Raw genomic sequence first — 27,813 nt, 5'->3', positions numbered from 1 at the left:
TTTGTCTGAGAGACCGGAAAGTCTGTGTTTGCAAAAGGGTGAGCAATCAATCAGTGAATCTGAGGTAGCCATTTTTTTTCTTCTCTGTTTTGTGTGTGCTTCGCGAATAACGACATATAACACTCATTTCTCCATTTGAAGCACTTCAACAGACATTTTCATGTTTATATCCCATATTTTTATACATTCATATCCCAAAGCCGTTGGTCCCCCAAAAATACATTGCTATATTTAAACACAAAACATCAAGAGGACAGTGCAATTCTAGTTGAAGTGGTGCTACTTATGCTTACAGCTCCAGTTCATGTATTGCCTTCTCTCTACTCTACTGAGTGCCTTACTGACTCTCTCACATCTAACCCTTCTCAATGGAGGAAGTATGGGGAAATGAACTGCACCTTTTACAAAATCAATAACAAAATGAGATGGTTTTTCTACACCTTTCTTGTTTTTTTGTTTTTTTTTTCAGAGGAAAACAGAGGAAAGTCATGGAATATGCTGGTACAGAACCAACATCCAACATCAAAACATTGACAATCCATCCCAGACTTAAGTACGCCCAAGCATACGGTCACTTCCAGTCTTGTTCATCAAGTTTTTGCTCCAAGATGGTCACAATATGAAATAAATATTAATAAATATCAACAGCCAAACTGTTATACAAAAATAAAAATTAAAACAATCAACAAAATATCAACCCCATCTTTAGAACTATGTGTACTGAAGTAGGCGGTATGGTTTCCAAAGAAAACTGCTGACACACATTCAAAGTAGATGAGAATATTGCTAAAGTAATACATTTTGGATGTTTTTTTTTTTTTTTAAAGAAACCCCAGAAGAAGAACGGACTAGTGTAATGTTTTGTCTTCACATCAGAACAAGTTTAGTCTAGCAGCATACTTTTGTCATGTTTAAGAGGTGCTACACTAGAATACCCCCACCAACACTATAATCGGACATAGATATTATATTTATATATATATTTATATATATGTATATATAAAAACATCAGTTGAAATAGCAATAGAAGTGTTACTTATAGAATAAGCTGTAATAAGAACATTATAACCATTACTTTTACAGAGTTATCTTCATCATAATTCTTCATAATCATCATCATTTTCAGCATGTTGCTTCATCTTTTGGGAGAGTGTGTAAGTCGAATGGAGGACATGACACTGGGACTGAGAGAGGTCCCGAGCGAGATTAGACCCGTTCCAGAGTTTAACTGATGACAGTGTGTGTGTGTGTGTGTGTGTGTGTGTGTGTGTCGTGCCTGTTTATGTGACTCCAATCCATTCATGTGTCCGTGCATGTATTGTGTGTACTTGTTTGTTCTGCTTGTGTCTTCATTGTGTGTAGGTATCAGTGTGTGTATGCATGTATACATTTAGTGTCAATGAGAGGAAGAGAGAAACAGAAGGGAAGCAGTGAAAGCGATAGATTGAGTAAGAAGCGTGTACGATATGTATCGAGACAGCGGAAATGAATAAAAGGCATGAAGAGTGAGAGGTACTCATCTTTTCTTTCTGCATCATTTACATCTCACTTCTATGTGTGTGAGTGTGAGAGTGGCTTGTATATCTACATATAGACAACTGGCTGTTGGTTTGTTCTCTCTGATTGTTCCAGCAATGTTGTCTGTATGATTTGTGTGTGTATCTGTGTGTGTGTGTGTATGTGTGTATGTTTTAAGAGGTGATGGTAAGTTCCAGAGTAAAAACTGTCAGTAAAACAAAGTGTGTGTTATTATGTTCTCCATGTTTGTACATATTGGCTTGTGCATTTGTCTGTGTGTATGTGTGTGTGTGTGTGTGAGTGAGTGTGTGTGTGTGTTCTAGGTGGCATTGGCAGCGCTGCTCTCCGGCTCGTTCTTGCTCAGGTTCTCTCGCTCTTGCAGGTTCTTTTGGTTGCGACTTGCTTCCCCCAGACTCTGCAGCCTCCGCTCCTGCTGCTCCTCCAGCCCCTTCCACAACTCAGCACGCTCCTTCTCCCTCTTCAGCTCCCTACAGAGAAAGCCATGGAGAGAGAGTCATGATAAAGAGAGGTGAGGAAGTAGAGAAGGTTAAAAATGATACCACACTGTAAAAGTTACACTGACACATGTTACTGTAGTGAGAATCCCTACAAACTTACTTCTGTTTCTCCACTTTGTAGGAGGCAGTAAGGTCATCAAAAAGCTTACTATTCATCTCCATAAAGGTCTTCAAGACGTTGTAGATAAGTGACACAATAGTTCTGATGAAGAGAAGGAAAAACATCCAGTAGATTTCTCAATAATGACTCTTGATACATTACATAAATTGCTACTTTTTATCAATCATTAATCAGTGAATTAAGGAACTTTTGATATGTCGTACTGTTAATTAGGATGGGTATATATTACCTGCAGTTATTTCTACTGGTCCTTTTTATAGTATGAATTTTTCCAGCTCTCCAAAAAAATTACTGACATGACAGAGTCAGACGGGATTAAAATCCCAGAGATACACCCATAATAATTACATTACCCCACCTACCCATATAAAACTAATCCAATCTGTAAAGGGCTACAGTAGATGATTATATCAAACACACACTAACAAATATAGTTAAGGAGCATCAGTCAAGGACCAGGACATGTCACAGAATTTGATTATGTTGAATGCACACTACATTTTTTTGCAGTTCAGTGATTTGATTTACGCAATCTTTTGAGCAGTCACTGATGTACAAATATTTTCCAGCGTATTTGAAAAAGCGTTTGTGTAAGAACAGCAGTGAGCAGTAAGGAAGAATCTCAGGGTGGTATGCACACACTCTGAGCTGACTGGACAAGAAAATGGCAAGACCACAAATACTTGTTTAATGTTTCCCCATTCTCTACTATATAACTGTAAGAAAAATACTGGCTGTAAAAAATTGTAAAAAAGAAAAGTGCATGTTGCATGAGCATTAACTGCAGCTCTCCATAAGTTTGGCAAAGTCACATGATAAGCAGTTTTCACAGTGAGTGTACGTGCACTGCTCACACACTCACAAGTTATAAATGTCTTGTAGTCTGAGCAGTACAGTGATCATGGCATTTTTTTTTTTTTTGGTGTTTTGTAGTGTCCTCTAATTACTAGAAATTTTATTTCATCTACCAAACACCAAAAAATGGGGTTTCTAAAAATGTTCTTGCTTAGAGTCAAGGTTACTGTGTGTGCTACTTACTGGTTCCAGTGCTCTTTGGAGACTCGGTAAAGCGTGCCAAAGACCAGAGGCAGGATGGCCTGACAGTTCTCTTCGATCAGACTCAGAATATACTCATTATTCCAGAAATACAGAGCCCGCTCTGCAACCTGACACACACACAGAGGCACAGTTCAGAACCGGAAGATGGGTAACACTTCTACTTTACCAGCTCTTAGCTCAGACTTCTACAGAATACAGACAGAATACAGTTGGATTTCCCATGAATGCTATGAACCAGATGGAAGTGAATACACTGCAGGCCCCAGTTCTGTTAAAATGTGAGTGGTGCATGGTAGTGTGTAGATAATTATGATCATGAGGACAAGGGTTACACAAGGGACAGACCTGGAAGTGGGGGCTGGAGATGCAGTTGGCAATCTGCTTAAAAAGTGGCTCCTGCACACGGATAAACTGTGATGGCTCAATCACATCCAGAATCTCCTCAATCTCCCCCAGGAACATTACCTAAAACCAATCCAGAATTGTACACACATTGTCTACCACTATGTCCATTGTCTACCACAAACCACATCCATCCATGATTTGACTTTCTCACCTCTTTCTGAGTGCATGTTTTAGGCCAGTATTTCAGCAACCCTCTGATGATCTGAAATATAAAATATACAGATTCAGGGTACAAATGAATGAAGAAGACACAAAGCTCACATTCTTGCATGCATTTTCTGTGTTGCAGTGACTTACATATTCTGTAACAGTTGCGTCTTTCTCCATAAACTGCACAACACAGTAGGCAAGCTGAAGAACAGAAAGGACAGAAAATGAGACTTTATTGAATGGCTGCTCTCAACCCTGACCTTTTCTATTGCTTCTCTTTTACTAAAAGCTCCCTCATTAATCAAGATAGTTCAAACCCCATTGTAAGGTAACAGTGTACCAGTGTTCATCATTTAAATATCATGAATACTGTAGGACATAGTTGTCTTCAATGGTGTTATTAAAACTAAATCTAAAAGTTTAAAAGCGTGTGTGTGTTTCATAATCATTATCTGTCTGACGCTCCTGATAGTTGCATCCTGAACGATAATGCTCCATTGTGGTCATTTGTTATAACAAGTATACAGACTTAGACCAAGAGAGCGTTGCTTAGGTGTGAAACTATTTTACAACATTGTGCACTTGGCATCTTAAAAAGATGTGATGTCTATCTTTACTTGTCTTCACTATATCTGGCAGCTTTCATGGTACCAGGAGAATGAATAGAAACTGGCAACTACTACACTAGGGAAGACTTAAAAGTAATTATAAGAAGGTGTTTTTTTCTGTAACTGACTTTAGTTTCTCACACCCTGACAAGGCGTCTGTTTGAATCCATCCATTTTTTCTGTCGTCCCTTCATCATCAGATGCCCTAGTGACATTGGTATATGTATTTCAGTTGCCTTTCTGTCATAGCAAGGTGCCATGTTAGATGTAAGAATAGTGACTTTGTCTCGGAAGAACTGATGTCATGTAGACTGTTTCTCTTGAGGGCGACAAAGCGCTTTTGAACAGCATAATTAACCCTCTTGCTGCTTCCACTGGTCCCTGAGTCAGGCTCTCTTGCTACTTTCCCAACCCTTTTTTCCACACAAACTTAAATAATTCATGCTGTAATTACAAAATCAATCTCATCTACTTCATTTATCTAGCTTCTTGCTTTTTTCCCTTACTTTCATCTTTTCTCTGCAGGATACTGTTCGAGAGTATGTGTGTGTGTGTGTGTGTTTGTGCGCGTGTTTTTAATTGCATGTGTGGTGTGCACCTTCCCACGGACCAAATGGAGCCAGCAGATAGTGTAAGCAGTTCAAGAGTGATCTCAATATAAACGTCAAAGTGTAAAAAAAAAAAAAAAAAAAAAAAGTTATTGTTAATTCTAGCCAAAGGAAATTGGAAAATTAATTTGAATCTGTATAATCTTTTCACAGATGGGACCACGCTTTTTTAGAGGAAAGAAGTTGTGGGTATGCATTGCCACATGAACACAGAAGTGATACGATGAAATCTCTGGGGAAATGTAACTAACCAAGACTTTTTACTGTATTGCTCCAATACTGGAAAGTTACATACTGTAAGAACAGTTTTGGTAAGACCTTCAATGATATACTATAACATCTGTAGTTTTGAATTTGCATTATACAGCTGTATATTTGAAATATTTAGTGATAGATTTCCACAAATCAGCCCATTTAAGTGAGTTTCAAGTCAACTGGGTTTTCATTCATTTCTTAGTACAAAGAAAGTTATTGTCTGTGGTAATCTGAAGTGGACAGAGATCAGCTGGAAAAAAAAAAGCTGGAATATTTTTCAGAAGTGATATTTCACCTTTGTATAGCATACATACAACATTCTGTTGGGTCTCTATTTACTTCCAGGACATAATCGATGTTTAAGGAAGAGCAAAAGCGTAACTGGTTAGAATAGAGTTAATTAGTTAACATTCGGGGAGTGTCCTATCACTGTACAGCACAAGACATTATTTCCGTATCATTTCCATAGAGATCTTATAATAAACACACAGTGTGTTGTATGAAATGTACCAGAATCCTCATTTTTGATTTTTCCTCATTTATGTAAATAGACCAGAATCCTCATTTTTGATGGTTATAAAAAAGGAACAGAGATTTTTCTTGTTCACATGAGGAAGACTGTCAGTTATGTTATGAGAGGCTGTCAGTGTAGCAAGGCTGTAGTGTAGTAAAACCAAGCTCAGGGAGTGAGAAGCCAGTGCAGTGAGCTCAAATCTGACATGGAAGAATATAAAATTGCTCAGTCACTGCCCAGGAACGCTGTAATTTCTACCGCTACATGCAAAGCACTTCCTTACAATAGACTGAGTTGTTTCCTCACTAATCTCAGCTATAGCATAATTTTTTTTTAGGTTACTGTCAATAAACCTTTGTCCCATCTTCTGACAAAACTATGAAACTCGTCAGTTAGTTTTTACTTTTAACCAACTCTAAATAGAACCCCCATTATGTAATAATTGTATGACTTATATACCAGTTAATGTAGCTATTTTTGTGGTAGAGAACCTATTTGATAAGTTCACCTCTTATCTTTCACTGTCAAAAGTGTCCTTTGTTTATGTTTATGGTGATGCTGATGTTGCTAATATTTATGAACCATTAAGAACCTTCCTTTCACACACTTGTCTACACACAAAGACTGTTACTCGGCTCCTGAGAGCCCACCTTTCTTAGTAGACTGTGTTGGATAAATAAGTGCCATGTATACATAAGTGCATATGCTGACAAATACTGGTATGACATTCAACTCCCCGCCCGTTTTTCTCTTACTGAGAATCCTTAGAAGCTCCATGTCTTCAGCACCCCACTGTGGCATCTCATGGTACCCTCTGTCTGTGTGTGTCTGTGTGTATATGCGTGTGTCCTGACTATGTAATTAAATCATCAAAAAACAGATGCGACCTGTCTTACGAGGACCAGCAAGGTAATCCTAACAAGATGAAGTGCTTTTAATAAAAGCTGTGTGCTTCGTTTTTCAAAACTGAAAGGGTAAAACCTTTTTGTGTGTGTGTGTGGTTACTGGGCTTAGAGTTAGAATTAGGATTAGGATTAGGTGTAACTCTTGTTATGCAGTACATAGATAATTACATAGATTCAGTATATATTTTACAAATCTATAATCCTATGACCTGAAATGTCACAAAAACAAACATGTGTAGATGTTTCCTTGTTTCATATGATGTCACACTGTATAGTTGCTGCCATTGTGTGGACCGAATAACTGCATGAATGTTATTGTGTCTATGCTTCATTAAGAAGATTTGTTTTTATTTATACTGATAATCGACTGTCCTAATCCATTTGACTACATATACTACCTCTTCAACAAGCGGCAATGCAGCGAAAACTCTCTGTCATGCTGCCTTGTAACTATGTTAGCTAACTAGCTATGTTATGGGACAAATGGAAAGTTGATCTCAGCAGCAAGTATTGCTAACATTAGCAAAATTTGTTTGTTAGCTGATCATGACGTGAAGAGCTGCTAGGCTTCTGTGTTGTTTTGAGGCACCCCCCAGGGTAAGGACTGGGTTGTGTATGATATATGTATATGTATGTATGTGTATGTATATATATATATATATATATATATATATATATATATATATATATATATATATATATATATGTACATACATTTTTTTTTTTTTTGCTCCATGGTTCTGATGCTCATGTGCATGGTACACTCATGTGCAATGGACAGGGGTTAGCATGGGAACTCTGACAGGTCTGTGGCTACGCAGCCCCAAACGCAGCAAGCTATGATGCACTGTGTGTTCTGACACCTTTCTATCATAGCCAGCAATAACTTTTTCAGCAATTTGTGCTACAGTAGCTCTTCTGTGGGATCAGACCAGACGGGCTAGCCTGCTCTCCCCACACGCATCAGTTTGCCTTGAGCACCCATGACCCTGTCACCAGTTCACCGGTTGTTCTTCCTTGGACCACTTTTGGTAGGTACTAACCACTGCAAACCAAGGACACCCAACAAGACCTGCTGTTTTGGAGATGCTCTGACTCAGTCGTATAGCCATCACAATTTTCCCTTGTCAAAGTCACTCAGATCCTAACTCTAGTTCATTTTTCCTGCTTCGAACACATCAACTTCGAGAACTGACTATTCACTTGCTGCCTAATATATCCCACCCCTTGACAGGTGCCACTGTAATGAGATAATCAATGTTATTCACTTCACCTGTCAGTGGTTTTAATGCTATGGCTGATCGGTGTATATCAGGAAAACACAAATTTGGTACGTTTTCTGTCAGTTAGGGCGGAATCAGCATTTTTTGAATAAAAGTACATAAGTCTGGTTTATCAAGTTTTTTAAGTACTGTATATTCTGTAGTGAAGTAGGGTGAATAAAGTTTCACCTTGAGTAATGCTCACATTGTGCAAAGAAGCCAGAAAATTCACATGATTGTGAACGCTAAGATACAGTATGTGTGTGTGTGTATGTGTACACATGTAAGAGGCATGTGTGTGTGACACTAACCTGTGCATGAAAGATGGACAGAGATTTGGCAGTGTGTAAGGGGATTAGGACCCTCACCAGGAACTGCTTGTGCTCTGACTTCAGAGGCAGAGCAAAGCCATTAATGATACTAAAAGAGGAGAGGAGAGAGGAGAGGAAAAGAGTGAGGAGAGGGAGAGAATTAGATAGGTAATGGGTAGAGGGGAGAGGAGAAATGTGGAAAGGTGCAGTAAAGACAGGAGAAATGTGGGGGAAAGGAGCAGTAAAAAGAGGAAATGATAGACCAGAAACAGAACAGCATTTTAGAGTGAAGACAGCAGACAGAGGGAAGTGGGTAGGAGGCAGAGGGAGGGAGATCAAACAGGATTAGTATCAGTAGACCTGATGATGCTCTGTACACACATATTTCGCCACGCTTCTGTTCAATAGCTAAGTCTCTACAACCCCCACCCACCAACGCTTCTACTCCTCAGTTACTCATCTTGTACACAGATATATACACACACTCTTGTTTGATAAGCTGTGTCCTCTTTTCCTTTTTTTATTGCATACTCCTTTTGTTTCTCCACCTGACAATATAAAGTTCCTCAGGCATTCCTCACCCTTGTTTAATTCATTTTTACTAGGCTCTTTTGCTCTCTTTTCGCTCTTTCTGACATTCATATCCTCCTCACTCCTCCCACTGACTCCTCTCATTCCCACTCACATTTCCTTTGAGGGAGGAGGACATGTGAAGTGACAGAAAGGCTACTGTCAATCTTTTTCCTTTCATTCTCATTCTCTCTTTCTATTACTCTCAGACTCTGTTGCTCTGTTATCAGAGCAAAAAGCGTGGGTGGCGGTAAAAATAGCACAAGCATCAACCTGAATGCAGCCCTCCATCCCTAGCCCCTCTCTGACTCATCCTCTACCTCTCCTACTCCTCTCTCCATCTTCTCCCCCTCATCTTTCACTCTGTCAAAATTTGGCTTTTGTTTTTGTTTCGCAGTATGCTTAGGAAAAAAAGCCACATTCTGTTTGCAATGAGACAAATTGTAGGAGAATGACACTGTAGACACAAAACACAGCTCTAAATTGCATAGTAGCTCTTATTACAGAAAAGAACCACAAATAGTAAAGTGCTGTGAGGTGGAATGTAGATAGCGCTAAAGTTTAAACCCTTGCTAAGGGTCTGACTCACTGGCCCACGCACTGCTCAAAGCAGCACTCAAGCAATTACCAGCATCCTTGGATTAGTTACTGCCATGCTTCAAATATGCATAAAATTATATTTTGTTCCCATAGGATAGCGATACTGTATAATTTTATAAGATGCTATATTTAGTCCTGCGTGCAAGTACTGAATGAGTAGTGACTTTCCTATTTGAGGCAAAAGACATCAAAATTAGTGATGTAACTCATTTTAAGGTTTGAATAATTTGTAAATAAGTGGTATTCCAATCGGAAACTAAATAAAAGACACTGCTACAATAAACCCAGCACTGCTGCAAAGGTTTTTCTTTTCAAACATGATTTATAAGCATTTACAAACTTCACATTTCATATATACAGCAGTACTGAACATGTACCTGCCCAAAATCTCCAGCAGTTCAGCCACTCCATTGAAGTGTTCAGTTTCATAAATGAACCTGTACAATTGAGAAACAGATTATATATCATGAGATTTAGTAATATATAATTTTAATTTACTTATTGTAAATTACTTGGTCATTAAAAGAGCCATTTATGTAAAAAAAAAAAAAGTGAGATGCTATATGGCCAAAGTATGTGGACACCTGGCCACGACACCATGTGCTCATGTGGCCATGATATGTGCTTGTGTGCTTGTTGAACATCCTATTCCAAGGGCATGGCATTAATATTGAGTTGGCCCCATCTTTGCTTCTATAACAGCCTCCACTCTATTGGGAAGGCTTTCCACTAGATTTTGGGCATGGATGTGGGAATTTGTGCTAATTCTGCTACAAGAGCATTAGTGAGGTAGGGGACTGATGTCAAGTGAGGTGGCCTGGGGTGCAGTCAGGGTTCCAGTTCATCCCAAAGGTGTTCAGTGGAGTTGAGGTCAGGGCTCTGTGCAGGGAACTCAAGTTATTCCCTTCCAGCCTTAACAAACCATGTCTTCATGTACCTTGCTTTGTGCACAGTAGCACTGTCATACTGGAACATGTTTGGGCCCCTTAGTTCCAGTGAAGGAACACTGTAATGCTACAGCATACAAAGACATTCTAGAGGATTGTGTGCCTCCAACTTTATGGCAAAAGTATGGGGAAGGAGCACATATGGGGGTCATGGTCAGGCATCCACATAGTTTTGGCCATATAGTATATCTCATATTGCAGCTTCCCGATAGGTATTATGGTTATCTAAGCTGTTAAAAGAACATGATATCGCTGTATTTCAGCTGAGATCTTAATCATTATAGACCAATAATACAAGGTATGTCTGTGTGCCTTTAACCTGAGGAAGATGTTGTTGATCTGTTTCCGGATGTACGCTCTGAGGCCGAGCAGTTTGCCATAGACACGATGCAGTATAGTCTTCAGATATTCCCTCTCTCTGGGGTCCTCACTATCAAACAGCTCCAGCAACTTGCAACACAACAATATATCCACAAAACAAGTCATCTCACATGCATACAGACCACCTGCAACTGATATAAATGACCTCACTAAAAGCAAAAGCAAGCAGCTATACCAAGGACAAAAACCCAGTATGGTAGGCATATGTGAGGGATACACTCAGTCATTATGACAGAAAATATATGCTACCTACAAGCATACACACACAATCTCCAGGTTCATTCAGGTTGAGACACTGTACCTGCAGAACAAATTTCTGATCCACATAACGTTTGGCCATGGAGGGTTGGAAATCAGGACTCTCCAAGAAGCGTAAAAAGAACTCATAGACCAACTAGATAAAGGGAGAAATTACAGTTTAGAAAAGACCTCATGTAACTACAAGCACACCAACAACTGTTTTCATTCCATCAGTTATCAGGTGATAAAAATGGTGATATCTTGTGATACAAATGAATTCATATGGTTTCTGCTTCTCGACTGATACTTTTTCTTTCACTTTTTTATGCTTCGCAATGTTTTCAGGTCATTCTTTTTCTGCTTTTTTGTGTGGATTCTTTGCCGATTTTGGACGCCGTTGAGCTTTTTGGACCCCATTTTATCCTCACTGGTCCTTTTTTTTTGGCTGTTGCTACCCAGCTGACCCTTTCCCACCTCCCTTTGCCGTTTTTATTGCATCTGCACAGAGTGAACCTCTATCCCCTCTGTAAGCTGTAATCACTGGTCTCATTGTTGTCTATACTAGTCTTGCTGCTTTCATTCCCTCAGTCATGCTGGTATGTGTGTGGAATTGGTGTTTGACTAACAAGATATGGTGTTGGCTATCTTTTTGTGTCATCAAGCCTTTGCTTATGAAATTGGCCCAATAAATGATCCTTACTATGCCTGACTCTTGACTGAATTCATACTTTCACATTCCCCTTGGAATCACTGTTTTTGGATTGGCTGTTTTGTCATGAACCGATACAGATCACACACTCCACACCTGAACTTAAACATTCATGCTCACCTTGATTCTGAGACATGTAATTTGTGCAGTGCAATTAGCATTGCTTGGTGTCCCAGGTAAGTTTACTACACAACTACTCGTCTCTATTGGCACAAGGATATATGAACTTCACCCATTGTGTATATTAGACATATGGATGTATCCCTTCTTTTAATCATGCACATTTAGCATGTCTAAACTCTCACTCCAAGGCCATTAAAGCATCACTAGTTAATGACCTAATCATTAAGAAAAACACTTAGACTTTCTTTTGCTGACTGAAACCTGGCAACGGCCAGGAGACTATTTACATTTTAACATGCTGACCCCCAGGGTAAAATTGAATATCTAAACTCTGTTTGAAAGGGAAAGGGGACGACTGGCTGCTGTTTTTCAGAAAAGTCTCAGAGTAAATGAAAATGCATCTTCTGAGGACGCTAAATGCTCATTTTCTCCAGAATTCATGCATGTGTTAGGTTGTTTCAACCTTACCCAGCATGTAGACATTCTCATGCATAACATGGTCATGCACTCATTGTTTTCTGTGCTCTACTGGCCTTAATGGTATTTATTGTGTATTTCTAGTTTATATTTCTGTATTTTGTATTTCTGATCATCTCCTCAGTGAATGTAGCCACAGTATTTCTAACTCCAATTCTAGGGAAAAGGCTGTTGTCGTAATGTTAATTGCTTTCTACCTCTCTCTTCCTGAATTGTCTACACTTTTGTGTCCTGATATTATGGTTTCCCATTATCATAATGTAATTTCCATCACACTCAGTTCTTACACCCATTAACGACCAGGCTCTTCCCCATGATTCACTCCAGAGCTTTGAGAAATGGAGGTCACTAACTGTAAGTAAAGGATACTGAACTTGTGTTACAGTCTAAAATCACAAATACAATGGGCTTTCTCAGTTTATTAGCTAATACAACCTGTTTTCAGGATTATAACAATGTGAGTTTGTGAGAACCTGTAAATGGGGCCAGGAGGCCTCCAGTGTGGGTTCATCCTCCTCTGGATCAAACTCTGGGTTCTCACTGGGCGGCAGAGTACGGAAGATGTTCACTGAGATCTAGAGATATGGGTGGAGCCAGTAAAATTTTTTGATCAGTTCAATTTTAATAACTCACAGGAATACCCAGCACAGGTCAATTAGCCAACATCTATCGCACATATAAAATTCTAAAAAGATAACATACACAAAAACGTACCAAGCAAACCACCACTATGTTTTTAATACATTTTTCCTTTCTAATGAAATAACAGAGACATCTATTCCAACATTCACATAGCCAAGTAAAAGAAAATAATATAAAACCACAAAATCACCCCATTTATAACTTATTCAAGACAACTTTATCTTCATCTTTCTCTCCTCCAACACAATCATATTGTTATTTCTATAATTAATTCAGTGGTGTGATTCTTACCATCTTGATAGCCTCAGGATAGAGGGGCTCAATGAGAATACCGCGGCTGGTGGCCACGCTCTCCACCAGCTCATTTAGTGCCGCACGCTTGATCTCTTTCCCCTTCAGGTCAGCCACACAGTCCAGGAAGTCAAACAGCACACAGCACTGCTGCAGCTTCTTACAGAACAGATCATGCAGCTCTGCCACTGGGGCATCTAAAAGATAGAGAAGGAACAGATTAAACAATTTAACAGTTTATATAACAGTTATATAACAGTTTATATAACTAATATAAGGTGAAGAGAAAAAAATAAATTGGGTAAAAAAAAATAAATAAAAGGTAAATAAAACAAAACATACAGGGCTCCTGAGTGGTACAACAGAAAAGCATTCATCCTATCATCAAGAGATTGCAAGTTTGAATTCCGACAATACCACAGCCATCCTTGGCTAGGATCCAAGGGAGCAAAATTGTCTGTGCTCACTGGGTGAGAGGGGTGGCATGCTTTTTCTCCCCTATCAATCACAGTGACACTAGCTGGCTACACTAACAGCAATAGGTGTCTGTGAGCTAATGTATGAGAAAGAGGGCAAATAGCGCTTTCCTCCGAGTGTGTTACTCTGCCCAGTGATGCAGCATGACCAGCAGTTTGAAAAGATGCAACTGTGCCACATTTCTCAGCAAAAACATGTGTTAGCCTTCAGCCTCCCTGGTTGGTAGCTGTTGTATGATAGGGGAGAGCTGGCTGGTGGGTGGGAATTCACAAAATTAGGAGGAGAAGAATTGGGCGGAGCAGGCAGTTGGTGGGGGGGATGGTTGGGGCAGGGGGCAACCATACACTTTTGTCTGGAAAGGAATTGAATAGGTTGGACATAAACTGAAACATAGATCCTGACAATCAATCGTGTATGAAATGTTTCTACTAGTTAAAGTGATCCAAACACGGACTCTCACACTGCACAGTTATAGCTGCACATGTAGTGGTTATGTGGTGTAATGTAATGTACTGTTGAGGTTATGAACTAGAAGAAAGTGTGTCATGGTTTTTACTGTGATACACATGGGGAGGAAAAATGAAGATTATGCTTCAGCAGGAGAGCTGCAAAGGGTAGTAGTGGCTTTGACATAAACTGAATATATAATTAGAATGAAATGAAAATCATGTAAAGAATGAAACACAATGGATTGTGCTTTATAGAAAAATAATTAATGACATAGAAGTGTGATCCATTACCAACTCTAAGTTGATTATTTTCCTGGTGCACATCCCAAAAAGTTGTATTCATCTATCACAAACTGCTCACACTGGAGAATCCTTCCATAAAGGTTACATAAACATCTCCTTACAGAAAATTTGACCATATCAATGATTATACATTTTTTCTTTGTTAAATAATGTTTTTAATGTTTTATTAGATTTATTAGGTCCATAAACTCAACATATCTTCACACAGTCCGTAACCTCAGCATTTACACACACAATCTATAAACTCAATATCTACACACACAATCTATGACCTGAGCATCCACACACATTCCATAACTTCAACATTTAGGAACACAGTCCATACACTCAGCATCTACACATAAAGTCCATAACCCCAGCATCTATATGCATAGTTCATAAACTCAACATCTACACACACAGTCCATAACCTCAACATCTGCACACACAGTTCATAACCCCCTACATCTACACTCATAATCCCTAACCTTACACACAGTCCATAACCTCAACATCTGCACATGCAGTCCATAACCCCCACATCTACACTCATAATCCCTAACCTTACACACAGTCCATAACCACAACATCTGCACACACAGTCCATAACCCCCTACATCTACACTCATAATCCCTAACCTTACACACAGTCCATAACCTCAACATCTGCACACGCAGTCCATAACCCCCTACATCTACACTCATAATCCCTAACCTTACACACAGTCCATAACCACATCTGCACACACAGTCCATAACCCCCTACATCTACACTCATAATCCCTAACCTTACACACAGTCCATAACCTCAACATCTGCACACGCAGTCCATAACCCCCACATCTACACTCATAATCCCTAACCTTACACACAGTCCATAACCACAACATCTGCACGCACAGTTCATAACCCCCTACATCTACACTCATAATCCCTAACCTTACACACAGTCCATAACCACAACATCTGCACACACAGTCCATAACCCCCTACATCTACACTCATAATCCCTAACCTTACACACAGTCCATAACCACAACATCTGCACACACAGTCCATAACCCCCTACATCTACACTCATAATCCCTAACCTTACACACAGTCCATAACCACAACATCTGCACGCACAGTTCATAACCCCCTACATCTACACTCATAATCCCTAACCTTACACACAGTCCATAACCTCAACATCTGCACACACAGTCCATAACCCCCTACATCTACACTCATAATCCCTAACCTTACACACAGTCCATAACCACATCTGCACACACAGTTCATAACCCCCTACATCTACACTCATAATCCCTAACCTTACACACAGTCCATAACCTCAACATCTGCACACACAGTCCATAACCCCCTACATCTACACTCATAATCCCTAACCTTACACACAGTCCATAACCACAACATCTGCACACACAGTCCATAACCCCCTACATCTACACTCATAATCCCTAACCTTACACACAGTCCATAACCACAACATCTGCACACACAGTCCATAACCCCCTACATCTACACTCATAATCCCTAACCTTACACACAGTCCATAACCACATCTGCACACACAGTTCATAACCCCCTACATCTACACTCATAATCCCTAACCTTACACACAGTCCATAACCTCAACATCTGCACACACAGTCCATAACCCCCTACATCTACACTCATAATCCCTAACCTTACACACAGTCCATAACCACAACATCTGCACGCACAGTTCATAACCCCCTACATCTACACTCATAATCCCTAACCTTACACACAGTCCATAACCACAACATCTGCACACACAGTTCATAACCCCCTACATCTACACTCATAATCCCTAACCTTACACACAGTCCATAACCTCAACATCTGCACACACAGTCCATAACCCCCTACATCTACACTCATAATCCCTAACCTTACACACAGTCCATAACCACAACATCTGCACACACAGTCCATAACCCCCTACATCTACACTCATAATCCCTAACCTTACACACAGTCCATAACCACAACATCTGCACACACAGTTCATAACCCCCTACATCTACACTCATAATCCCTAACCTTACACACAGTCCATAACCACAACATCTGCACACACAGTTCATAACCCCCTACATCTACACTCATAATCCCTAACCTTACACACAGTCCATAACCACAACATCTGAGCACACAGTCCATAACCCCCTACATCTACACTCATAATCCCTAACCTTACACACAGTCCATAACCACAACATCTGCACACACAGTCCATAACCCCCTACATCTACACTCATAATCCCTAACCTTACACACAGTCCATAACCACAACATCTGCACACACAGTCCATAACCCCCTACATCTACATTACACACAGTCCATACACATGGTCCACTGTGTGTTTGTGCGTGTGTGTGTGTGTTTGAGAGAGAGAGAGAGAGCGAGAGAGAGATATGGAAACAAGAGTGCATGACTCTGCTAGAGACAAGAGCAGAATTCTCCAGGGGAAAAAATGAGAGAGGGAGGAGATGGGCAAGGAGAGGAGGGAATGGAGAAGAGCTAGGTTTTACAATCCCCCCTCCCCCAACCAAAAAACAAGGCAAATGGTTCATATACAAAAGTAAATAAAGATGTTAAATTGCTGTGTGCTAATATGATGCAACAGCTACAACAGATTGCAAACTACAATAATTCAACATGTATCATTCATGGCCATGAATGTCTTAATGGTGAAGCCTCTCTGCAGCAAGGCTGGCCATCACTGAATTAAACACCCACTAATATCTTCAACTGAAAGCTGGAGCTAAATATAGTGCAGCCAATGAGCAAGGCAGAGGAGGAGAGAGGGAGCAGTGTGTGTGAGAGAGAGAAAGAGAGAGAGAGAGAGATAACGAGACCAAGGGAGAATAAAATGAAGGAAAAGGCTGTGGGGTGGAGAGAGCAACAGGGATGATGTCATCCCTTTACCAGACCTCTCTCTTCCACCTCTTCCCCCACCCAACCCTCCCTCCATCACTCCCTTTAGGTACATCTCCTTTTCTCTCTCTCTCTCTCTCTCTCTCTCTCTCTCTCGTTAAATAACAGTTAAAGTGTTTGGGTGGCTGCTGAGCTGTTGCTCTATTTTCAGGGCTGCCAAACCCACCTCGTTGCTTATTGGTAAGAACAGCAGCACTGCAGAAAGACTGCGAAAGCAAAAGTTTTCTCTTTTCAGCCATTCAGCAGGGCATTAAAACTATTTTTTTAAACGTAACATTTTTAAACGTAACATTTTTTGGAAACATTTTGTAAACGTAAACAAAAGTACTTTTCAGGAATTAAAATTATGTAATAAAATTATGAGAAAAAGAACATCGCAAACCAAAAGTAACAAGATTTACAGGAGGCTTGCTTATGCACAAAAAGAAACCTATGCTAAAAGCTCTTCATTTGATTAATAAATACATTAAAAAGACCGAAATCCTTTCTTACAAGAATTACTACACTACAATGTCCTGATATCAGATATGGGCACAACAAAACACAAAGGAATAATTTGCTGGTTGTGACTTGTGTTATTAAACCGTTTAAAAACCACAAGTGATCTTTTTTCCTTCCTGGTCCCAAAATGAGAAGCAGTTTTTCTGCTTTGAAACTATTTTTGCTAGACATCTCTTTACTGCCTTAGATTCAATTCCCCCAACACTTCTCTCCCTCTCTCTCCATTCTCTCTCCACTCTTCTGCTTTTTCTCTCTTTCTCTCTCATCCCCCTTATTGATCCGAGGAGGCCAGTGAAAGAGCAAACCTTCTGTCTGCCAGTAACCCTACACCATTCTCTCCAGCTGGCTCTATATGGATATGCAAACACAGACACACACATGCACAAAGGGCTTAACAGTATGCATTGCAGAGTTGTGGAACACACACACAGACACACACATGATGACTGCTTATTCACTTAATATACAAATAAAAAAAAAAAAAACATCAAGAGGTACAATTTATTTCCACACCCAATCAGTGTCACTTCAAAGCACCCGATTAGGAGGACCAAATATTTAACCGAAATTTCCTTGAAACCAGAAGTTATAACTCCATGACTCTATTCAGCAGTCAAGACTGAAGTACAAGTTCTGAGTGGCTTATTGTGAAAGAAAGCTCTGCTTCAGGCTACACAGGCTATTTACAGAAACACACTCACTCACGAGGAGCAGCTAAAGCCAAGTCGCTGCTGGAGTCTAGCTGGGAATAATAACAATGCTACCAATACACATAGGGCCTAATTCAATCAGATCCCTGTTAATAGACTATTACTGCCTTTGATATTTCTATTTCTTTATCATATAAAACCAGTGGTTTATTATGTTAACTGTCTTTGGCTTGATCTCTCTGATCACTGATGTAAACCATCTGGATCAAAACTGTAGGTGTCTTCATTTATCTTGTGTGTGTATAAATTAGGTGGATGTAAGTATGCATCTGTAGTGACAAAGCAAAAAGGAGAAATATATTAGTGTAGTGCATATTACATGAAGCACAGCTGGAATATAATGTTACCCTGTAATCTAGAAATGGACTAATTTATACAGGATGTATAAGTAAAATGTGGTTTAAAAAGCATGATCATTTTTAATATTACCTTTTTTTCTATTACCAGACTACATTTGGAATATACAGACTCTCTTTCAGCTACAGTTTATTTATTTTTTCTTGATCAATACCATCAGGATCTGTTGCCAACTGACCCCAATACTGCTTGGCTGTCAGATTCTCTCTCTTTTAAATTTTAATTTTACTTAAAAAAAGACAAATGAGTACAGAATAATTACACTTTTCAGACTCAGACATCTGTATAACAGAGTTAAACTGCATGTAACAATATGACTATCAGCTATGAATGAAGTAATCACTGACATAACTTGATGACTGTTTAGCTACATACCAGGTTCTATGGAATAATGATGAAATCCCAGAAACTTTTTGAGAAGTTAAAAACAGGTACATTGGTGGTGGCTGACTCAGCAAAATAATACCTGAAGACATTTGATACACAATATGTATCACAATATTCTGCTGACAAAATGGCAACATTAAGAAATGCAATATGCTCAAAGTTTCATTCAACATGTACAAAAATTAGGTATGAACCAATGCAAAGTTAGATAGACAGACAGACAGACAGACAGACAGACAGACAGATAGATAGATCGATCAGTCAGACTAGTAAAACTGATTTGAGAGATTTTATTCACTAAAATCCATCTATTTATATTTATTAGGATATGTTAGAAAAGTTAGATGCACAGTATTATATGTCTAGAGCGTGACTGATCAGTTTACTGATTCATATCAAGACAACAGTCAGTGTTATAATAATATGATATCAGCAGTTCACCAGAACTAGGTGCGAAGTGAACAGTGAACTGAAACACAGTTGCTTAAAGTCAAAATGAGCTGTCTTAGTTGAGCAGCATGTTTCATCGTCAGGAATACTCATATGCATATTATGAGTTTGCTTACCCTTACACATTTTTGTAAAAGAAAATATTTTTGTAGCCTCATTTTCCAGCTGCATAGCTTAGCATATTGGTACTATTTCCTTTTGTTCTCAACTGCCATACCTTGTTGAGGTGCTAAGGAAATGGATTCAAAGATGCTATGTATAGGACTCAAATCCTTTGATGTTAACTAATCATCTTATTGTTATTGTCAGTCTGCACCATTAGATTGTGTTAATGCTCACTGTGGGTGCCAGTAATTCTAATATTTGATGATATTACTATTGTTTGAATCAGTGTGAAGCAGCATTGGTACTGCAGACACAGCGTAAACAATCTTATAACCTTAACTTGAATTCAACGTGAATTGTTTTAATTTTTTTTCAATCTTGCAACCTCTTGTGCATTTCAGGGCACAATGGCCAGCTGTTTGTTCTTTCAAGCCCCGATGAAGTTCAGTGATGGATATGATCAATGCCCAAACTGATTGGGACATGAACATCTGTGAGAGGCATTTAAAGAGCATTGAGCATGCTTCTCAGGCTATGGAAATACTTCTGGCTAATCATCACCTTCCTTTGACGCGGTGCTGCCACAGCAAGGAGTGAAGTGAGCAGCTGATATGGCCACAGAAGAAAACACCCATGCTCCTTTACTGTGTTGCAGTGGCAGGAAAAGAAATGTCCAGAGGACTTGGCAGATCAGTCCCATGGAAGAGAAACTGTGAGTGCCTATACATTAAAGATTAGAGCAGTCTGAAGATCAGAGGGTAAAATAAAATAAAAGCTGGGTCACCCACCAGACACAGCTGGCCGAGTGACTAATCCATTTTATGTTTTTTCACAATGTACTGATTTTACTGATGAGCTCATATGCATGTTTAACAGCACATAGAAGCTCCAAAAGCAGGCATACTGGCCATAATGACAGATGCAGAAACTTTAGGCTTTATGCCTTTGTCACCTCATTAGTAGTATTGCCTAACAAAGCTTTGCTCATAAAGCCGTGTGCATACAGCCCGAATATAGAAAAGATTACATACTGGTCTGCAAAACATGATACACTGGCAAGTGTAAGTGTATGCTGGGCAGGTCTTTGGCACACAGGACCACACGGCATTAAATGATTGACTCCTTCTGTCTGAGGCATGAACAAAGCACATGGTGCAACAGATTGCCTTTAGGCACTCATGTGCACCGGCATATTATTCCCGCAGAGTTGGGTTTCAAAGACCACTACCGCCGGTGCAGGTAGCTTCGCAAGAGACAGTGCAATGACCAAGTCTCTAAAGCATGATTTACTGAACGTGCCAGGGGATCTTGGCATCAGTTCTGGAATTGCATGGCCAACCAAGGGATGGTTCTCTCTTTTGCAACTGAAGCACTGGGGCTTGATAACAACAGATCAGTGGCTACTTAACACAATGTCCACAGGATATAGATCACAATTTTACTGTTGGCCACTGCCAAACATAGGGGTCCTCACCACAAAGGTGCAATACCAAGCCAACTGCCTTGACTGACTGCAGAAGTACAGTCATTACTAGAAAAATAGGCAACAGAAGTGTAACTGCCCAGACCAGAGATCCTGAGCAGGTTCTTCTGAAGATTTTTTTAGATTCCAAAAAAAGGAGGCAGAATCCACCTCATTCTGGATCTTAACGATGATCTTAAAATGACTGCTATTCCGTATGCTTCATATACTAGACATGATGCAAGTAGTGAACAAACATGATTTGTTTGTAGCCATAGATCTAAAGGGTGTGTATTTCCACATTCCAATTGCTGTGGAGCACAAATGATTCCCCCTCTTCCACATACACGAAGTGACATACAAAGCAGTGGCAGTCCAAACAGCAAGACAGGACTCCTGATCTTGCATTTGGAAGTTCTAGGATTACACAGACTACCAAAAGGGTCATTTGTCACCTGGGAAGACTATGCAGTTCATAGACATGAAACTCAACTCGTGTGCCATGCAAGCCTTTTTGTCAGAAGACAGAGCTGTCTCAATTATGAATGTAGTCAGGAAATTGTGAGTGGCCACACAACAGGCAAGTGTGAGTATTGTTTAAAAGAGCATGTGCACCTGCCCTGAGGCATTGGTTCAGTTCGAGATTCCTACTTTAAGGTATTCCCTTAGGTGTTCTACCGGCAAAAAGGGAAATAGCAGCAGAAGATTTTACATCAATCACCAGGGGGCACAAAATCATCATAAAGAGGATCTGCTGTCTAAAGACTGGCCTATTGAGAAAAAGAAGGGATTACTCGAGCATACTTGAACCGAGACGCCTTATACCATTAAATGCAATTCAACGTGCGCTATGGTTACCTCCTGAGCAGTACTAGTGTCACTTGTGAACATTTGTGATGCAACCACTTGGAGTTCACTGTCTAATATTGCTAGATCTTACAGAATGAATGTTGCCTCATTGCAGCGCATGGGCTATGTTGTAAGTTTGAGTGATCCTTACAATCCACAGAGTAGAGTATCAAGATTCTTGTCCTCAGTAGAGTACAATATCAGCACCTTGGCTGATGATTACAGTATTTAAATGTTCAGAAGAACAGTAAAGAACTGCAGCAGGGCTTAAGTGATTTTCATTCTCATTAGGATGCTTCATTCACAGTAAACTATAGAGTGTCCCAAATATAGGGGAAATTAACAATTTTTAAGCAAAATGTCTTCCAAAATTTTTCACTTAGTTTGTATTTTATATTTTTTCAGATAGCCTTTAAGAATGCCTTTGACAAAAAAGGTATGTATTGAAATCATTCTCATGGCTGGATCAGGAAGCAGTTGCAAGGTTGCAATGGATTTTTACAGGAAACATGGCAAGCACATCACACACAACACTGTTGCCAAATTAACAAATTCAAAAAGACTGGAGGTGTTGCGGACCAACTGAGAATTGACGAAGGCACAACCAATGTGGTGCTCCATACAGAGTACCCTGTGTATGGAGACTTTTGGGACACTGTATAGTATCAGTGCTGCCTTTTATTCTGCAAAGGTGCATCATCAGGATGTGTCATGAACCTTTGTGACGAATGTTATACATGGCCTCTGCTACTTCAGATGGAAACAGCCCTAGCGGTAGACAAAAAGGTAGAACAGAAGGTTACGTATATAGCTGTTGCTCTACAACTGAGGACTGCCAGGGTCACGCTGGTTGATGAGAATGGCCAAAGGATGAGTGTGACATAGCAGGGGCCTTTTACAGACTAGCCCCATGGTGTCAGGGTACTTGGAAAGTAAAAATGGTGTTTTAGAACATTTCATATGAGTCTCTTGGTGCTGTAGACACAAATAAGACCATACATATTAAAAATGACAAAATGAAAATGGGAAATCTGTGAAAAAATTTTTGATGATTCATCCTGTACTCCTCCCTAGAATGCATTTGTCCCACCCCCATCTATTATCACTCTAAAGTAGCAGTAACATCAAACATGAGTTATTTGTGTAGTTGTGGTTGTGCAACTTTCTCCATGTGATTCTCCTTCCAAACAATCCTTTGTGTGTTGAAAAGAAAGTTGGAGTTTATATGCATGTATGTCTTCACTCATTCCCCCTCAAAAATCTTTATCTTGACCATTACAGGCTGCACTAACTGTGATGAACTATGTGCTGTGACGTGTAGTTTAATATACAGCTAATGTGCATTTGGACATATCAAGGCACATTAGTATGGGTATTTTTGTGTGTGTATTTGTGTGAGAGACAGTTATCCAAAAAGTTTGCTTTTTTTTTTACAGTCTTTTCCCCCTGTAGGTAATGCTCTCACTGCCACAGAGAATAGGTTAAAAAAAACTGCCATGGCCGGTACCAATCTGAGGCACAGTGGCTGGAATTCTATGCTCTAGGATACCGAACATGACAAAGTTGACAAAGACAATAAGTAAATTGGCAGTCAGAGGTCCTACCCAGTTAAATACAAGCTCTATTTAAAATTGTGGCTTCTAATATAGTCCAATTGGTAAGCCACTCTCGAGTCTCTTTAGAGTTGGCAGGAGATATGGTGTATCTCAAACACTACTGGCTATTGGGGATTTCAGTCAAACTGTATAACATGCCCCTTCCGTGACTTCCTGTTTTAAAAGGAACTAATCAGAATCAGAATCAAATCACATCTCTCAAGCCATTTCATGGGCAGTATAACAATCATAATGTCATCAGTCAAGGATACAATGTTCACAAATGCAATAAATGCAATATTAACACAGAGAAATATTCCAAAAATCCCATGTTTTCCAGTTTCTTCGTACAACACCAACTACATGAAAAAAAAAAAAAAAACATGGTAAATGCCACAGTAAGTGCTGTTGCTGTTGTTCACACTTTAGTGCAGAACTGCTGAAATGCAGCTATAGGGCTGCAACATCATGGTTTAGTCATAAAGCTGCAACACTATGTGGAGCATACCAACCAGGAGACACTAGGCTTTGGATTGTCCATGAAACCTAAGCACACACTATGCGAAATACGTAACTAGATTTCACAAAAAACAATGCTAATAAATAACCATAATCTTTTGGCTTTTTACCTATAGTTACTTAGTATACAATTCTAGACAGTGAGTAAAGTAAGAATTAAAAAAAAACAATGCTTTCCTCTTTTAAGCTCTCAAGAAGTGGCCACAACAGATTAATTTGAGTGCTCAGTGTAAATGTTTGCACAGGTAATTGTTAATGTTAAAAGCACAGTCATGGATTGCATTGAGAACATTATACGACAGACATACAATACCAAAACCATTGTGCAATGGAGAGCATGAAGGTTAAATGTATTATTAGTCAGATATAATTAATGAAAGACTAGAAGCACAGTAGAGTTCCTTCAGAGCTGCTCTTGCTTAGAGTATTCATGTGTGTGCCACTACAAATTAGGATGGATTAGGATGTGAAAGAAGGACAGGGGCACTGTCTGGATGGTCACATATACTGGCAACAATTTCACATCTGCATTTTCACATGCAAACATGTCCTGACAAATCCTGCTACCCTAGAAATGGAGCTAAAGAGAATCCCAGATGAATCCTAGGAGAATCATACAGCTGAAATGTGAATCACAAATGTCTTGTGGGTGTCTAAATGAAAAGAACAAAATTTGAGTCATATTTGTGATCATTATGAAAGGAGACATCTTTCTTACAAGTGATGGTAAGAAATAAACTGACTTTTGAATACATCTGGCCATGGTTTGGTGACTCATCGAGAAATATGTTTAATATCCTGTGGCGGAGGATGCTATCTTCTGTTTCATAACACTACCAGTGTCCTGAGCGATGTTGCTTTGCAGCTTGAGTTGTCAAGGTGATAAGGTGATAAAGGAGTCTTCTTCTAAAAATGCCTTAGAGTGACTGAATGTGGGATTTTTAGGTTTTATACTGAAACCCAGTGATTTTGTGTGCTCCTGTCCTTGACCATTCTTCCATTGCACCTCTTGATATGAATCATTATGAATCATGTGTGATGCCTAAATAAATCATATTTTTTTATCACTTGTGAAAAATATGATTTATGTTGTTTCATGTGTCATGGACATCAATACTGAGTCAACAAATGGTGACAACATATAAGGACAAAAAAATTTAGAACATTTTCATGTGTATTATCTAACCCTGCACCAAAACATTGCCTATTAATGTGCATGAATGGATGTCTCAGAAATGTTAACGTGCTGAAAGAACCATGAAATATGATTTGATCGGGTCATCATATTTCAGTAATTGATACTTGTCTCATTCTTTAGAAGATTTGGTCATATATGGGGTCTTGAATAAAGTTTAGACCAGGTGTGTATAATAACATAACATTTACACTTTAAACAAATGTTATAGACATCACAATTTGGTGTGATGTAATTGTAATTTAGTAATTGTATGTTTTTATATAGCGCTATATCTTCTATATTATTCTTTATCTATCTCCTATACAAATTATAAGTGGTTGAGCAGGGAAAATGCCAGACTGTGTCAGACTCCGCTCCTCTGCAGCCCTGCACTTAAGACTTTTACCATCCAGATATCTTAATGGACAGAGGAACTTAAGGATGTTTATGGAAGGAGCTCTCTAATAGACAATATGCCTGGAGGCATAGTCCCAGGAGTCTGTGGCCTACCTTTGAGCGGAGGCAGAGGTGTGAGCTCCACCTGCGAGCTCTGATAACGGAACTGCGACGAGCTGTGTGACCTTCTCTGGCGGGCCCTACGCATGGAGCGGCGTGGAAAGCCATCCACCTTCTCAGCACTGGGCACAGAGAAGGCCGCCGTGGGCGAGGACGGACTCGACGGGGGCAGCTTGGTGGGCTGATCCATGGGTGCGAGCCTGATAGAAGCCTGATGTCCGTAAGGCAGTGAGAGAAAACTGTTCCTTAGTGCCTTGTATTGACAAAACAGCAACACACACACAAATAAAGAATTTGACCAGAAATAAGCGTGAAGTAAATACTGGCCCAGTCAGGATGTGGACAGAATGATCAGCGCTGGATTTGGCGGATCCCTGTGTTTTTAGTAAGCCCTCCAAGAAAACCGGGATCTGCCTTTAAAATAAGCACATCTCCAAGACAACAAGCGATGAGGAAATCTATAGCGGTCTACTTATAGAAATATGGGGGTGCACAGACACATCCAGCGCTACTATAAAGAATGCGCTGCCGTATTGGCGTCATTGGGAAGTCATCAGTCTGGATTTGGTCTTTTGTAAAAGATTTATAGGCTCGAGAGATTAGCCTAGAAATCGCCGCGGGATGAAGAATAGAATGAAGATGCGATCGACATGCCGGGTTTTTTTTTCTTCAATCAGTGTAGTCCCATGTTGGAGGTCTGGGAAAATAGGTGTGGGGGAATAAAAATCCGGTCAGATGCCTCGTCCATACAGAATACACTGCATCAGTTATTGATTTGATGTCCTATCAGGCCAGGTACTGATCCCGTGGCTTAATTGTAGGCCACTGGTCCGGTCTTACAGGCCTGTGGTGCTTCTAGTCGGTTATGAATAGTGTGTGATCCGGATCAGCGCTGGTGTCCGCACAGAGAGCCGGAGAATCCGCGCTGCAGGGCGGAGAATGGCGACTTCACCCCCGCGGACATGTGTGCATCAATCAGCAGCGGCAACCGCGCCGTTACAACCACCTCTCTCTCTCTTTCTCTCTCACTCTCTTTCTCTCTCACTCTATGTATCGCTCCCCCCCAAAAATAGATTTGATCAGTGACTCAGTATTGGCAAAAAACCGATCTCCTGATCCGCGCTTTGGTAGCTGCTCGTGTTTGGGTTCCTCGCGCTCCGTCTCCTGATGCCTGAGCGCGCGCAGGTGCTGCAAGGAGATGGAGGCTAAAAGCTAACACACACACACACACACACACACACACTGCGGATGACGCTCGCCTCCCGTCTCTACTTATTTATTTATTTATTTACTCACATGCGCTTGCGCTATCGACCTCAAAACGTTTCTTGTTTATTGTTTTTTTTTTTTAAATCCTTCCCACGCTTGTTCGCGCACTAATCCAACCAGCACCGATTCCGAGTTATGTCTTTTTTCCACCCAGTTTCTTTAAAATAAATCCGAGCTCATGATCATCTATCTGTCTCGCAGGCTACAGCCTAGTCGTCGTCTGTGTCTCCTTCCTCCAAGCCCTCTTCCAGCCTCTCTCTCTCTCTCTCTCTCTCTCTCATTATAGCCGCGGTATTTTGGGACTCACACTGCATGCGCACAGAGCCATTGTTCTTATTGCTCCATCACATATCCATCATGGCCTCACACACAGCGCATTAGCTCTCTCTCTCTCTCTCTCTCTGTCTCTCTCTCAGTTGAGATTAAGGATCGGATGCAGTACAGATGAAGGGAGTGTTGATCAGTCATGTCCCTGCAGCCTCGTCCTTATCATGTTCACGCGCGGAGGAGCTTAGCAGCCTCA

General features: G+C 40.1%; 1 protein-coding gene across 1 annotated transcript; it reads right to left on the bottom strand.

Annotated features, from left to right (window-relative positions):
- Positions 1 to 31: 31 nt before the first annotated feature.
- Positions 32 to 27,782, bottom strand: ppp2r5b (protein phosphatase 2, regulatory subunit B', beta). The gene is made up of 14 exons (XM_026937161.3): positions 27,318 to 27,782; positions 26,016 to 26,232; positions 13,215 to 13,411; positions 12,755 to 12,856; positions 11,034 to 11,126; positions 10,671 to 10,801; positions 9,782 to 9,841; positions 8,235 to 8,343; positions 3,919 to 3,972; positions 3,773 to 3,823; positions 3,562 to 3,681; positions 3,196 to 3,323; positions 2,137 to 2,238; positions 32 to 2,006 (listed from the first exon to the last, which is right to left on the bottom strand). The coding sequence occupies exons 2-14, from the start codon at positions 26,209 to 26,211 to the stop codon at positions 1,838 to 1,840; spliced, it is 1,512 nt and encodes a 503-aa protein (XP_026792962.2). The 5' UTR covers positions 26,212 to 26,232; positions 27,318 to 27,782; the 3' UTR covers positions 32 to 1,837.
- Positions 27,783 to 27,813: the final 31 nt, after the last annotated feature.

The sequence above is a fragment of the Pangasianodon hypophthalmus genome, chromosome 4 (assembly GCF_027358585.1).
Source record: "Pangasianodon hypophthalmus isolate fPanHyp1 chromosome 4, fPanHyp1.pri, whole genome shotgun sequence".
NCBI lineage: Eukaryota > Metazoa > Chordata > Actinopteri > Siluriformes > Pangasiidae > Pangasianodon > Pangasianodon hypophthalmus.
Note: the sequence above shows the minus strand (reverse complement) of the source record. Positions and strands in the feature narration are given on the sequence as shown.